This window comes from Castor canadensis, chromosome 11 (genome assembly GCF_047511655.1).
Source record: "Castor canadensis chromosome 11, mCasCan1.hap1v2, whole genome shotgun sequence".
NCBI lineage: Eukaryota > Metazoa > Chordata > Mammalia > Rodentia > Castoridae > Castor > Castor canadensis.
The window spans coordinates 114,393,420-114,406,541 of NC_133396.1; the positions used below are offsets into that span (position 1 = coordinate 114,393,420).

General features: G+C 37.7%; 1 protein-coding gene across 1 annotated transcript in view; it reads right to left on the minus strand.

The window, feature by feature from the left end:
• Iars2 (isoleucyl-tRNA synthetase 2, mitochondrial) overlaps positions 1-13,122 on the minus strand; it is a 44,222-nt gene that overhangs the window by 9,077 nt on the left and 22,023 nt on the right. Inside the window, exons 13-15 of the mRNA XM_020157738.2 lie at positions 6,800-6,902; positions 6,250-6,343; positions 977-1,085 (exon numbers count right to left, since the gene is read on the minus strand). Coding sequence (XP_020013327.2) covers positions 977-1,085; positions 6,250-6,343; positions 6,800-6,902 — 306 coding nt within the window. The remainder of the gene's footprint in view (positions 1-976; positions 1,086-6,249; positions 6,344-6,799; positions 6,903-13,122) is intronic.

Here is a 13,122-nt window from a genome sequence, read left to right on the forward strand (position 1 = left end):
AGTAATGTTTCAGTTCACTTATCACTGCAGGTGTCAGAAATAGGGATGTTTCAGCTTGGGCTGTTTTCTTCCAACCTAGAAAATCCCTCCCTGTGTCCTGGTCCAGAAAGTACGACCATAGATCACAGCTCAAGATCTGGCTTTGTGACATTTCCCAATGATCCCAGCTGATGCCAATTCTCTCCTCTAGACGTTACAGTCGCATCAGAGTGACAAGATACCTCTGTGGTGCTCTTTGTCTCTGTTTTCTTTTTTCTTGTGTGTGTGTGTGTGTGTGTGTGTGTGTGTGTGTGTGTGTGTGTATGTGTGTGTTACTAAGAATTGAACTTGGGCTCCTACAAGCATGTTACCACTTGAGCCACACCCCTAATCCTTCTTGCTTAATTTAGTTTTGTTTTTTCACATGGTTCTCACACCAACTTTACCAGGCTGGCCTTAAGCCACGATCTGTCTACCTCTGCTTCCCAAGTAGCTGGGATTACAGATGTGTACCACCATACATGGCTTGGGTTTTGTTTGGTTTTTTATCATTAGCCAAGTACAAAACACAGCTTGTTTTTGAGACAGGGTCTCACTAATTTTTGTCTATGCTGGAACCACTATCCTCCTGTCTCCCAAGTACCTGGGATTACAGGTGTATGCCACCACACCCAGCTTCTTTTCTTAATTTAAATTATTTCTCTAATGTGACAGGAGACTCTAGTGCTTTCACATATATTACACCATGACCTTGTCTTCAGTTTTACAGTGCCAAATTCAACATGCCAAGTTTTTTACCACAATGACTTAGTAAGCACTTTCATTCAGAAGCAGGAAAAGTAATGGCTCTAATCATCATGCTGATGTCATGTAGTGTATATATAATGTCACACCTAGGTATGTACACGTATACCTGCTCAAGGCTTCCCACACCAGCAGGAGCTCAGAACGGGCAGTAAAGAATGCTGTCTCACTTGGCTCAGGGATAAATACTTACTTGAAAGGTGCTTTTTTCCTTACTGCCACACTTGTTAATAAGGAAGACTGAAACCATCCCCCAAGCTGGTCTTTTCCTTCCAAGTACAAATCTGCCATTTGGCCAGTACCTAAAAAAGAGATACTTTTTAAAAAATATAGAAACTTAATTAAAATAACAAAATAAAAATAAGGATCTATCAAAGCATTAAAATAATCAAAATAATGACGTTACTTATTTTTGGTGTCACCTAGTAGCCAATTGCCTTCACCTGAGGGGTCACCTCCACTGTCATTGTATTAACCAAGAGAAAAATGATAACCTTCAGTACCATCTCCAGAACCACAGCTCACTAAAACACTGTCTCAACTAGGAGTGGTTTATACTAATTATCACTATCAATGTATTTCCAGTTAAATCTATAATGAAAATAAAATACTATTAATTCAATAAATACTGGCTGAGCATCTAGCAACTATAAATGCCAATTCATTCCATCCTTCTAACTAATAAAAGCAGGCATTATTCTTATCCCCATCTTAGAGATGCAGAAAGTGAGAACACACAGATTTTATGCTTGCAGAGAGAACAGTCTCTGCAAACTGAGAGAACGGGACTCTGCCTGGACTATGGCTCCAGGGAGCAGCTTTTAACCAAAAAGCCACACTGCTTCAACAGATCTGAGCTTCATCATGAGGTTCACAAAGACCAGCGAGACACCGTCTCAAACAAACACAAAACCGGTACCTCTAGTACAGTTACTTTAGCTCTTAGAAAAATTATGAAGATTCGTATTTAGAGAAAACAATAAGCTGTTCAGTACCTCTGAGATTGTGAATTAGGCATGGAAGTAATTAAAAGATTAAACCAACTATTAAAAATTACCATAAAAGTGAAACCAGCAAAACATTGAGTTACCTATGCTTTCACGACTGAATTGGTTAACTTAGATGAACTGATGAATTTTAAGCAAGATTATTTTATTTAGTTAAGAAGATAAATTGCCAGGTATTGTGGGCACATGCCTGTTCTCCCAGAACTCGGAGGCTGAGGCAGGAAGACTGTTGAGTTCCAGGCCAGTCTGGGCTACATAGGGAAAGACGTTTTCAAAAAAAAGATAAACTAGCACCAGCAAGTATGGCAAAACTATTGCTTAATCTATACAGCACCTGAAAATAATCACTAAAAATATACTAAAATGTAACTATTAATTTTTAAAATTAGGCTATTTCTGACATAATATTGCATGTCCTTTAAAAAGTAACATTTTTAAAAAGGTTACTTATAAACCTAAGTTGTAAGGCTACCTTTGTGGTTTTTTTAAAACAAAAAAAAGACCTCTTTTCTCTATTAACTTCAATTTATTTCTGTTTAAAAAAATCAGAAATGAAATAGAGTAAAGGCTGCTATTTCAGTAGATGACTAGATAAATGAGCTGCAAGCTGTAGTATATTCAGACAATGGAATGCTATTCAGAGCTTAAAAAGAAAACGAGCTATCAAACCAGCACAGGACATGGAGTAAATTTAGATGTGTATTAAGTGAAGTGAAAAGGCTACAATAATTCCAACTACATGGCATTCTGAAAAAGCAAAACTATGGAAACTATGACAAGATCAGTGGTGGCTATACACTGGGGAGGGAGGAGGAATAGGTAGAGCACAGAGGATTTTCAGGACATTGTTACTGCTCTGTGTGATACTGTGATGTCATTAGACATCTATCCAAACTCAGAATGTACACCAAGAGAGAACCCTAATATAAACTATGGGCTTTGGGTGATAATGCGGTATCAATGTAGGTTTCTTTTTTTGTGTGTGTGGTACTGGGGCTTGAACTCGGGCCTTCACCTTGAGCCATTCCACCAGCCCTATTTTTGTGAAGGGTTTTTGAGATAGGTCTTGCAGAACTATATGCCCAGGCTGGCTTTGAACCATGATCCTCCTGATCTCTGCCTCCTGAGTAGCTAGGATTACAGACGTGAGCCACAGGCACCCAGCTTCAATGTAGGTTTCTTGTCTGTAACAAATATGCCACTCTGGCAGAATGCTAACAGTGGGAGAGGCTATATGTGTTTGTGGGTACAATTGAACTGTACTCTCAGCTCAATTTTACTGTAAACTTAAAAGTGCTCTAAAAAATAAAGTATTAAAAATTACACACACATTATTTTTTAATCACTGAAATAATGCCTCAGTATGCTGAGTGCAGTAGTTCATCATAGCTACTTGGGAGGTGGAGATCAGGAGGACTGCAGTTAAAGACTAGCCCTGACTAGTCTGGGAGTGGTGGCACATGTCTGTCATCCCAACCTCCCAGGAAGCACAAATAGGAGGATCATGGTCCATACCAGCCTGGGCATAAACATGAGACATATTCAATAAATACCAAAAGCAGAGGCCAGGCACAGTGGCTCAAGCCTTATAATCCTATTTACTCAGGAGGCAAAGATCAGGAGAATGGCGGTTTGAGGCCAGCGCAGACAAAAAGTTCACAAGACCCCATCTTAACTAATGCCTGGGTGTGAGAATGCAACTGTCATCCCAGCTACATGGGGAAGGTAAGTCGGCCTGGGGATAAAACAAGACCCTATATTAAAAACCACATCAAAAGAGCTGATGAAATGGCTCAAATGGTAGAGTACCTGCCTACCAAGAGCAAGGCACTTAGTTCAAAACCCAGTACCTCCAAAAATAAATAAATAAACAAGTAAGGTAAAAATGCCTCAAAATTTTTTTTAAAAATGTGTTTGATGTGTCAATATGACTTATTATATATAAACAAACTCACAAAAATGCCATTCCCAGCTGGGCATGGTGGATCACACCTATAATCCCAGCACCTGGGAGACTGAGACAGAAGAATCCTGAGCTACACGGTGAGATCCTGACTCAAGAAAAAAAAATACCATTTCCTTTCAGAAAGTTTTCAGGTTTTAATTTCTTGGGTTTTATTGACTTTGATTTCACAATGTTACAGGTATTTGACCTGATATCAGAACTTACGAGCCAAATCACTCTCACTGCTATAAAATTTGTCAGCAGAAAGTAAAACCAGCTATGTATGCTACATAACTGAATTCATCCTGTTACACATTAGTAGGTGCAGATGAAGACTGACAGCTAAAACTAAGCTCTAAAGCAAGTTCATTTTATTTTGCAATAATATATTTTCAAGGAAATAGGCAGACACTGAATCATTTTACATTTGATTTGACATAAACCATTTGAGAAAGAAAAGTATAGTAAGACTTCTTGAGAAAGTAAACTTCTTAAAAAAAAAAGCCTTACTGCTTTTCAAACTATGAATTCACCATTCACCACCTCATACCTTGACTCTCTTTCCCATTTCACTCTTTCTACTTCTGAGATTTTTATCATGAAATACAAAGGAAGGAAACAGAATTTAAGCCAATGAATCTACTACTGATTTATCTCATAAGGTTTTTACTGATTGACTGGGAAGTGATACTTGGTGAAAGAGTAGAAATACAGTACAGATTGGGTGCATCAGACACTTAAATGACAAGGTAATTTTCCTTCTTTGAGCCAATGATTTAAATATGGCAGGAAAGGAAATGATTTGTTGAGTAGGTACATTTTAACCTCTGACTTCATTAATAAAGAATTTATGTCACAGTCAAAATTACCTGGATAAAAATATCAACACACTAGAGAGCAGGAAACTTTTCTTCCTGCTATCACTTACCGTAAGTCACATTATTTTCCTATATGTTCTACTTATGGGAAAAAAGTACTCAAATTTGAAATATTTCCTTACATACACCTGGAGAAACACAATTATGAAATAATATTGACAATTACTACACAAAAAATTATGAGAAATAATGTGTAGCATATTTGGTCATTATAAACTATTATGTACATTTTAGCTGCCAGAGAGTAAGCATGAATTTACATGCATTGTTTTTCAAATTTTCTAACCTGAAAGTAAGGTCCAAATGAAGGAAATGTAGTTACTTTTCCTAAGAATCCTCCCAACAGTGAGGCCGACTATCAGAATATTCCACATAAAACTTGAGGACAGGGCTGGAGGTATGGCTCAAGCAACAGAGCACCTGCCTATCAAGTTCAAAAATCAAAACAAAAAACACCTAAGAATGATTCCTTTCAACGCCTTTAATGGCAAGCTACACAAACATGCTATTTGTCCCACATGCCCTTGTTCTGTAAAGAAAAACACCTCTCAGGCCACAGTTGGCACTTAGTGGGAGTGTGAGCCTGACTCTGACTTCACAGAGCTCACAGACTTGCTCATTCTATGCCTACCCATTCACGTAGGATCCTTCAGGATATTTCTTGTAAAGCATCTAGGCATGCCCTTTGATGTGTACCTTCCTTCTACTGCTCCCTTCTAATTCCTGCCCCAGGTATCCCTTTTCTCTTTAACCAATGAGTCAAAACTCACCCTAACTAGGACTGGGTATCGAATCAGCCAGCCATCTCTGTGGAGAAGGAAAAAGCCATGAAAAGGCAGTGTGGTGTGGAGGAATGAGAACTGGAAGTCAGAGGACCTGAGTTCCAGTCTGATACTAACTATATAGCCATGTGACCATAACCTCCTTGGCATAAATGATGGGGTCATATTATAACAGTGATTTCTAAACTGGGTGCCTTGGGTTTGCCAAAGAGGCCAAGGAGAATGAACTAGTTAAGAAGGAGGAAAAATCACACACATACACATACACACACACACACACACACACACACACACTGTACACTTGTTTTTTTCAAACAGGGTCTCTCACTATGTAGTTCAGACTGGCCTCAAAATTCTTGATCCTCCTGCTTGTATGAGACATGTACCACCACACCTGCCTAAAAATTTCCATTTTTATCTATCTATGTATTATAGTTCTAAGTAAAAATTCAGGGGTGGGGGCATGACTCAAGTGATAAAGCACTTGTCTACCATTTACAAGGCCTTAGGTTCAATCCTCAGTGCCCTGCACAAAATAAAAAGATAAAGAAAAAGAAAAGAAAAATATAAATAAAAGATATAAGTTTTAAAGAAAAAATGTAAGTTTTTCATCATGAAACAAACAAACAAAAAAAGAAGTTGGGAGAAATCATTGGATAAAATGTTCTCTAAGGCTCCTTCCAGGTCAAAAGTTACTTCTACTATAGCAGATCTTCTTCCAAATAAAGCAAAAAAATAAAGAAAGAAATAAAATAACAAAGGAATAAGTTTTTTATTTATAGTTTCTTCTAAGTGACATTTCTGTATTTTCAAGACTTCTTGGTTTTGGTATGTAATCTTCTTTTGTAAATTACCTGGAAGAACACAAGACCATGAGGTTCCACTGTCAAACCAGATATCCAGAATGTCCTGCCCTGGCACATATTCCAAGGCACCGGGACCGCCAACCTAGTAAGGTAATGCACAAAAACTTTACTTATGCAAAGGCCACAAAACACAGCAAATATTCCAAAAGTCTTAAGAAAATGAAAAACAACCATTTAATCCACATTTTTAAATAAAATTTAAAACATTCAAAAGCATTTCACAGTTCTGTACAACTCTTTCCACTGGTGTGTAAAAGTGGCCCTCGTTACTCAACAACTCATTTACCAATATAATAAGCACATTATTTTTTGAACTTAACTTCTAGTCTGAACTTTTCGACGTGTGATCTCACAGTCCCGATGGACCCATGTCTCAAGTGCGTGCGCTTAGGCCACGGGACCTCCAGGAGGTAACTAATGGCCCTGGCGCTCCCTGCCATGTTAAATGCTGTGCTTCTGCTGCGCAACCACACAATTTTCAACTGCTGACTCCAAGAATTCTTCACGCTGTCCTCACATCACACAAAGAGACCCTCACCTGAGATAACACATCTTTTGGAAGAAGCTGCTCCGGAGGAAGAGTCCACCAGATATCACTGCCATGTTGTTCCACTAATTTAGCGATATGCTCAATGGTTTGGCTGTTTTAGGGGAAGAGGCAATATTACTCAATGTGTAATGAGTGACAGACTTTTAAAAAACTTTAAAACAGCGGTATCTTTTTTTTTTTTTTGGCACTACTGGGGTTTGAACTCAGGTTCCTGCACTTGCTAGGTAGGCTCTAGCTCCAGGCCCCTCACTCCCCCTGCCCCATTTTTTACTTTAGTTACTTTTCAGATAGGGTCTCCAAGTTTTGTCTGGGGCAGGCCTTGGACCCTGATTACCTATGGCCTCTCTCACAGCTAGATCACAGCTGTGTGTATGCATAGCACCCAGCTAATTTGTTGAGATGGAGGTCTCACTAAATTTCTGCTTGGGCTGGCCCCAAATCACAATCCTCCCTATCTCCACCTTCTGAGTAGCTGGGATTATAGATATGAGGTACTGCACCTGACACTGTTTGGGGCTTCTGGATTTCTGTGAAATCCAGGCTGGCCTGGAGCTTGCTATGTAGCCTAGGGTAGCCTTGAACTTGCAGTCCTCCTGCTATCACCTTCTAAGTGCTGGGATAATAGGAATCTTTTCTTATCTTTAGTAGGATCTTCCCTTCCTTGTTTGGTTGCCACCATCATTCTAAATTCCACATGAATAAAAACAAATGGTTCATATGTACCCCTAAAGAAGAAGAGAGACGTCTGCTAACCTATTTCAGTTAATGACTTCCCTATTTCTACCCATCTATTTTTTGTCCAGGTACCTATACTCAAAGCCCCTAATTACCCTCCTCCAATTCCTGCCCAGATTAAGCCAGCACGTTCTGTCAGTTCTGCCTTTGAAATATTACAGTTGTCCCCAATGACACTACATTACTGCCACAACACTAGATTTATGCAATGGTCTTTTTCCCCCATTCTCATCCCTTCTGTTTTCATGATACACCCTGACACAGATGCATTCCTAAAACTGCTCTTATCACACAAATTTTCTGCTCAAAAACTTTCAAAGGCTCTCTTACTGTGAACAGAACTGAATTTCCCAGCAGAAGCAGTAATGCTGTACTGAAGCCTGAACTCTGTCAGCAGGTAACCGGGCTTTTGTCCCGACTCTGCCACTCTGTATTTATGTGGCCAAGCACAAGTCCAAGACTTCTCTAGACTTGGTGATCCCCTGTTAGGAAAAATAATCCAATTCATGTGTCCAAAAAGTACTCAGCACTTCCAATGTCTTGGGCATGACTGTAGGCACTAGAGATAGAGCAGCTGGCAAAATAGAGAAGAGCCCTCCCCTAAAGGAACTTACACTGCAGTGATCCTGCATACATCCCTTAAAACAGCAACGATACCGGATTATACATGAACATTTAGCACAGTGCCTAACACACAAGCTGATGCCAGTGCCTGCATTTCATATCCATATTGAAACTGGTCATGGCTTTGGAAAGACAGGAACATAGGAATTATTTGAAAATTAGACTCAGAAACAGTTATACAAAAGTTTCTCTCACAATAGGATACTGTTAAGCTACTAAAACATCTAACTTGTTGCAGCTTTGTTGCTATTACAGCATCTTCAAGGTGCTTCCCATCAAGTCACAGCACAGGCAATGGCCAAGAGCCTGGACCCTGCAGCCTTGGCTACGGCTTCGGTTTAGTTTCTGGCTCTATCACTTATGCATGTGACCCTGCGCAAGGCACTCAGCATTTTTGTACCTCAGTTTCCTCATTTGTAAAACTGTGAAAACAGCATCAACAGACTTATTATGGGTATTAACTGAGCTAATACATAAAGCACCTACAACAACACCTGGCACATTTTAACATACACATAAGCATTCAAGCTAATTGCTTGAAGTCAGGTAAATTTAGACAGATTTATGTTAATTACTAAAAACATTTACCCATATTTAAGGATAAAAATACACATACTAGGACGAACTTTCAAAATATTCTTCTTCCGGAACATCATACTACATTAGTGTACGTAACTAAGAATGTACTGTAGGTCCACAGAAACGGACAAGTGGCAGACAGGAGAAAGGGTCGGCTTCTCAGTCTGCACCTGTGTCTTATTAACCTCAATGACGCAAAGCAAATCACCGAGCTTCTCTGGATCTGATAATTCACAGGTAAAATGAAGTGTTTACAAAAATCGCTGTGAGAAGCAAAAATCGAATGGGCAATGTTAAATATACTCTACAAATGAAATATCTCAGATAAGATACTATTAAGTTGATATTTTATGAAAGATAGACAGTGTGATGCTACCAGCACAAACTCTGAAGAATTTATAAATAATAAGAATGTAAAATGTGCACAAGTCACTCACTTTAGATGAACTTTAGTGGTGAAGGTAAACTTGTGTGCTGTGCGACCATAAAAACTTTATGCAATAAGTATCTAGTTACAAGATGATAGTATTTAGTTACACATTACTATTTTATATAGTTTGGACAGAACACTTTATCAGTTAAGAAAATACCAGTATACTCAGTACACCGTAATAGAAAAATCCGAATAAATGTAATGTCTAAAAGAAAAATAAGAGAGCACGTGCCTGTAATCCCAGACTTACGAGGCTGAGGCAGGAAGGCTTAGAGTTCCAGGCCGGCCTGGGTTACACATCATGACTCTGTTTCAAACCACCAACCTCCCTCCACCCAAAAAAAAAAAAAAACAAAAAGAGAAACCAGAAAAGTACATTTATACATATATATATATATGTATTTGTATATATAATTATTATACATATGCTGTTTATACCAATTATGGAATTTTCATCAAAAAAGAATGATTCTAAAACTGGGTGTCATTTGCACTGCTTTTTTTTTTTTTAAATAATGTTATCATTAGATTGGCAATTTTAGGCATGCAATAAAATAGTTTTGATATACTGGAAATAGATAAAAGTAATAAATACCTAAGTAAAGTGAGTGGTTCAAATTTCTTATTAATTCAGTAAATAAGGTAGAGATATTAGGATTACTATTACCACTAATGAAGAGCATGTACCCGGCATACTGTGCTCTTCAAGGCACTTTACAAGCACACTCCCCTGGGATTCACAGACAGCCTGTAAATCACATCTTGACAACTGACTGTTCTCCGCTTTAGGGTTCCTAAGGTCATGAGGCAAAACAAGTAATACAGTCTGAACAAGGACTTAAAGTATGTGGTCCAAATCATGTTCAGTGTTGTTTTTCTTCTCTATTCTGCCCCTGTAACAACCTGAATTGTCACTGTCACTGATCTTCTATTCTCTAGAGTTTGTTAAGCCTGACAAAGTGCTCTTATTACCTAGGCGTAATAAAGACTGAACCAGAGATGAGATCAGGGGACCAGGGAGTCTCAGGAGATTAGTGTGTTGACAGAGCAAGCACTGAGTCCAAAGACCACACTCTATGTGACTTGTTCATTAATGACAGGAATCGAGAACATTATTCTTCCAAGCTTCAGTTTCTATGAACACTGGAAAAACTATGTGAACATTTTCATTGTGGAAAAAAACTCTTAATAACTAAAGAAAAGTGAGTTGTCTTATCATAATACATCTAGTAGATTTTAGAATGCTGAATCTCACTTCAATGAATCTTTTTTTGGTAACAAACATAAGGTAACTCAATAATGTTTTAAAAATTACAATTTAAGTATTTATTTAGCTACACTCAAGTACTTTACTGAGTCTATAAAAGTACCAAAGGAAGATTCCAATTTTGCTCTTGGCATGTTATTAAAGTAAACCGTAAAACCCACCAATTTTAAACATCTCTAGTCTAAGTCATTTTAATTACTATATTTTCTTATAAGCTATTAGTAATTCACTTAGATACATATAATGTTTTAATATAAAAAGAAATATAACCTAACTTCTTTTTTTGCAGTGCCAGGGATTAGATCTAGACCTTTACCAATGACAGGCAAGTGCTCTACCACTGAACTACAGCCCCAGCCAGTGATACTCCAAACCCTTAATTTTGTGTTTTACACACTTTTTATTGATAAATTATACTGTTTTTTCACTTAGAAAGGTCTCTTATCTCAGTGAGGAGGAAAGTTTGTTTTCCTGTCAGTTTAGCAGAGCCCAATATTTTTCTTTATTGCAAATGAATGTGAATCTGAACAAAAGAAAATGTTTTCAACATATCCAAAAGAAATGTGAAACATTTTCAAGAAGGAAGAGAAGCTCTGCCTCACTAATAAAGCAAGCCTCACTCATATGCAGAGCAAGACTTGCTAACTTACTTTATATTGTAAAATACAAAAATACCACGTTCTAAATAAAACCTACCAAATATGCTATATACTAAGCAGTATGTCCTGCAATTCAGCTGTATTTTGAGATTTCTGGATAACAAAATCACTTATATTTTAATTTAAAACAGTAAATAGAAGCAACTCTAGAATTAGATATAAAGAAAACCAAACAAGCATAATATAATGTAAAAGTATTTCAAAAGGTTACATTATACACAACAAATATGTATAATTTTGTCAATAAAAATTAGTTAATTAAAACAAATTTAGGCTGGATGTGTGGTTCAAGTGGTAGAATACCTGCCTAGTAAGCACAGGTCCTAAATTCAAACTCTAATACCACCAAAAAAATAAATTAAAAACTGAACATTCATAACAAATAAAAGTGCAAATCAAAAAAAAAAACCTTAAAAAAAATCAAAAGTGCACAGAATTGCTGTCACAAAGAAAAAACTTCCTCTTGCACTCTACTCTGGTAGACTGAATGACCCTAAAATATTGTGGTGGCTGGGCCCGGCGCCAGTGGCTCATGCTTGTAATCCTAGCTACTCAGGAGGCAGAGGTCAAGAGGGTCATGGTTCAAAGCCAGCCAAGGGCAAACAGTTCGCATGACCCTATCCCAAAAAAAACTACCACAGAACAGGGCTGGTGGAGTGGCTCAAGGTGTAGGCCCAGAGTTCAAACCCCAGTACCGAGAAAAAAAAAAAATTGTGGTAGTTTTAAAAACAAAATCTGCACTGGGCATGGTGGTACATGCCTATAATCCCAGCAACTCTACAGGCAGAGGCAGGAGGCTCACAAGTTTGAGGCCATGCGATCACATGACAAGACCCTGTCTCAAAAAAACCAAAAGCTGAGAATTAGCTCAGGGGTGGAGTGCTTGTCTAGTATGTGCAAGGTCCTGATTCAGCTCCCAACACTGCAAAATAACAAATTAAATTTAAAATATGCAGTAAAAATAAACACAGATATATAACCTAAACTTTGGGGTAAATACAATTATAAAATAGAGATGAGTTTAATGTTCACACAAAGTCTGAAAAAATAGTTTGGAAAAAAACACAAGTTAAAGCTACGTAAGTTCTCAAAAGGTACTCACAGGGCCGTGGCAAAAACACAGAGCCAAATGCTGCAGAGGTTCTGTTTGTTTGACTTTCACACCCACGGCCAAGCTACCACCTTCAGTGGATGTACAGTCACTCTTCCACAACCGACTTAGATGATATCTTCTTTTTTTATATCACTACATTCTTTCACAAACAACTATACTGGACATTTTACATACATATCTTTGTATAAAAGTCCTTATTCCTCTTACCTCCCAATGATAAATACTTAGAAGGGAATGTGAGTTCATGCTTTAAGGTTTTCTTTTTTTAACTTTTTTTTGGTGCTTTTTCATTCCTTAAGTTTCTTAAAGACACTTTTCTAGCCATTTTTCCCTGTGATAGTATCTTTGGAAATTTAAGAATTATCCTCTTTATTTTTTTAATTACATCATATACTTAAAACAAATACAAAGTTAACTTACAACCTAAAGATCAGCATAAATTACTGTTGATAAGAGTAGGTGGAACCACTTATCAGCATGTAATCTATCATACATAAGTTCATTTTAATGCTGTATTTCATAAAGCAGTAAGTCCATAATAAAACTTTGTACTTTACCCAAAGGCCTTATCTAAGCACATGCGTTATATGTCCCTTCTAAGGTTTCAATTTGTGGAAAGCCAGTAGGCAGCACGAGCAACCGTAATACCAGCCAATCACTCTGAACTTTGCTATCAATTGAGCTGCAGGCTTATTTAGCATGTTACAGGAAATTAAGCAGCATTAAGATTTCCAGGTAAGGAAGAAACTGTTGCTGTCGCTCCACTGTTTAATGTGTTTTGTCTTTATTAGCAACACTATTAAGGACTATAATACAACTTTTCTTCTGCAAGTTACTGGAGGAAGCACAGGTAAGAGGCTCAACGTTTCTCAGTGGTTTGCAATTTGGGAGGGAGAACCC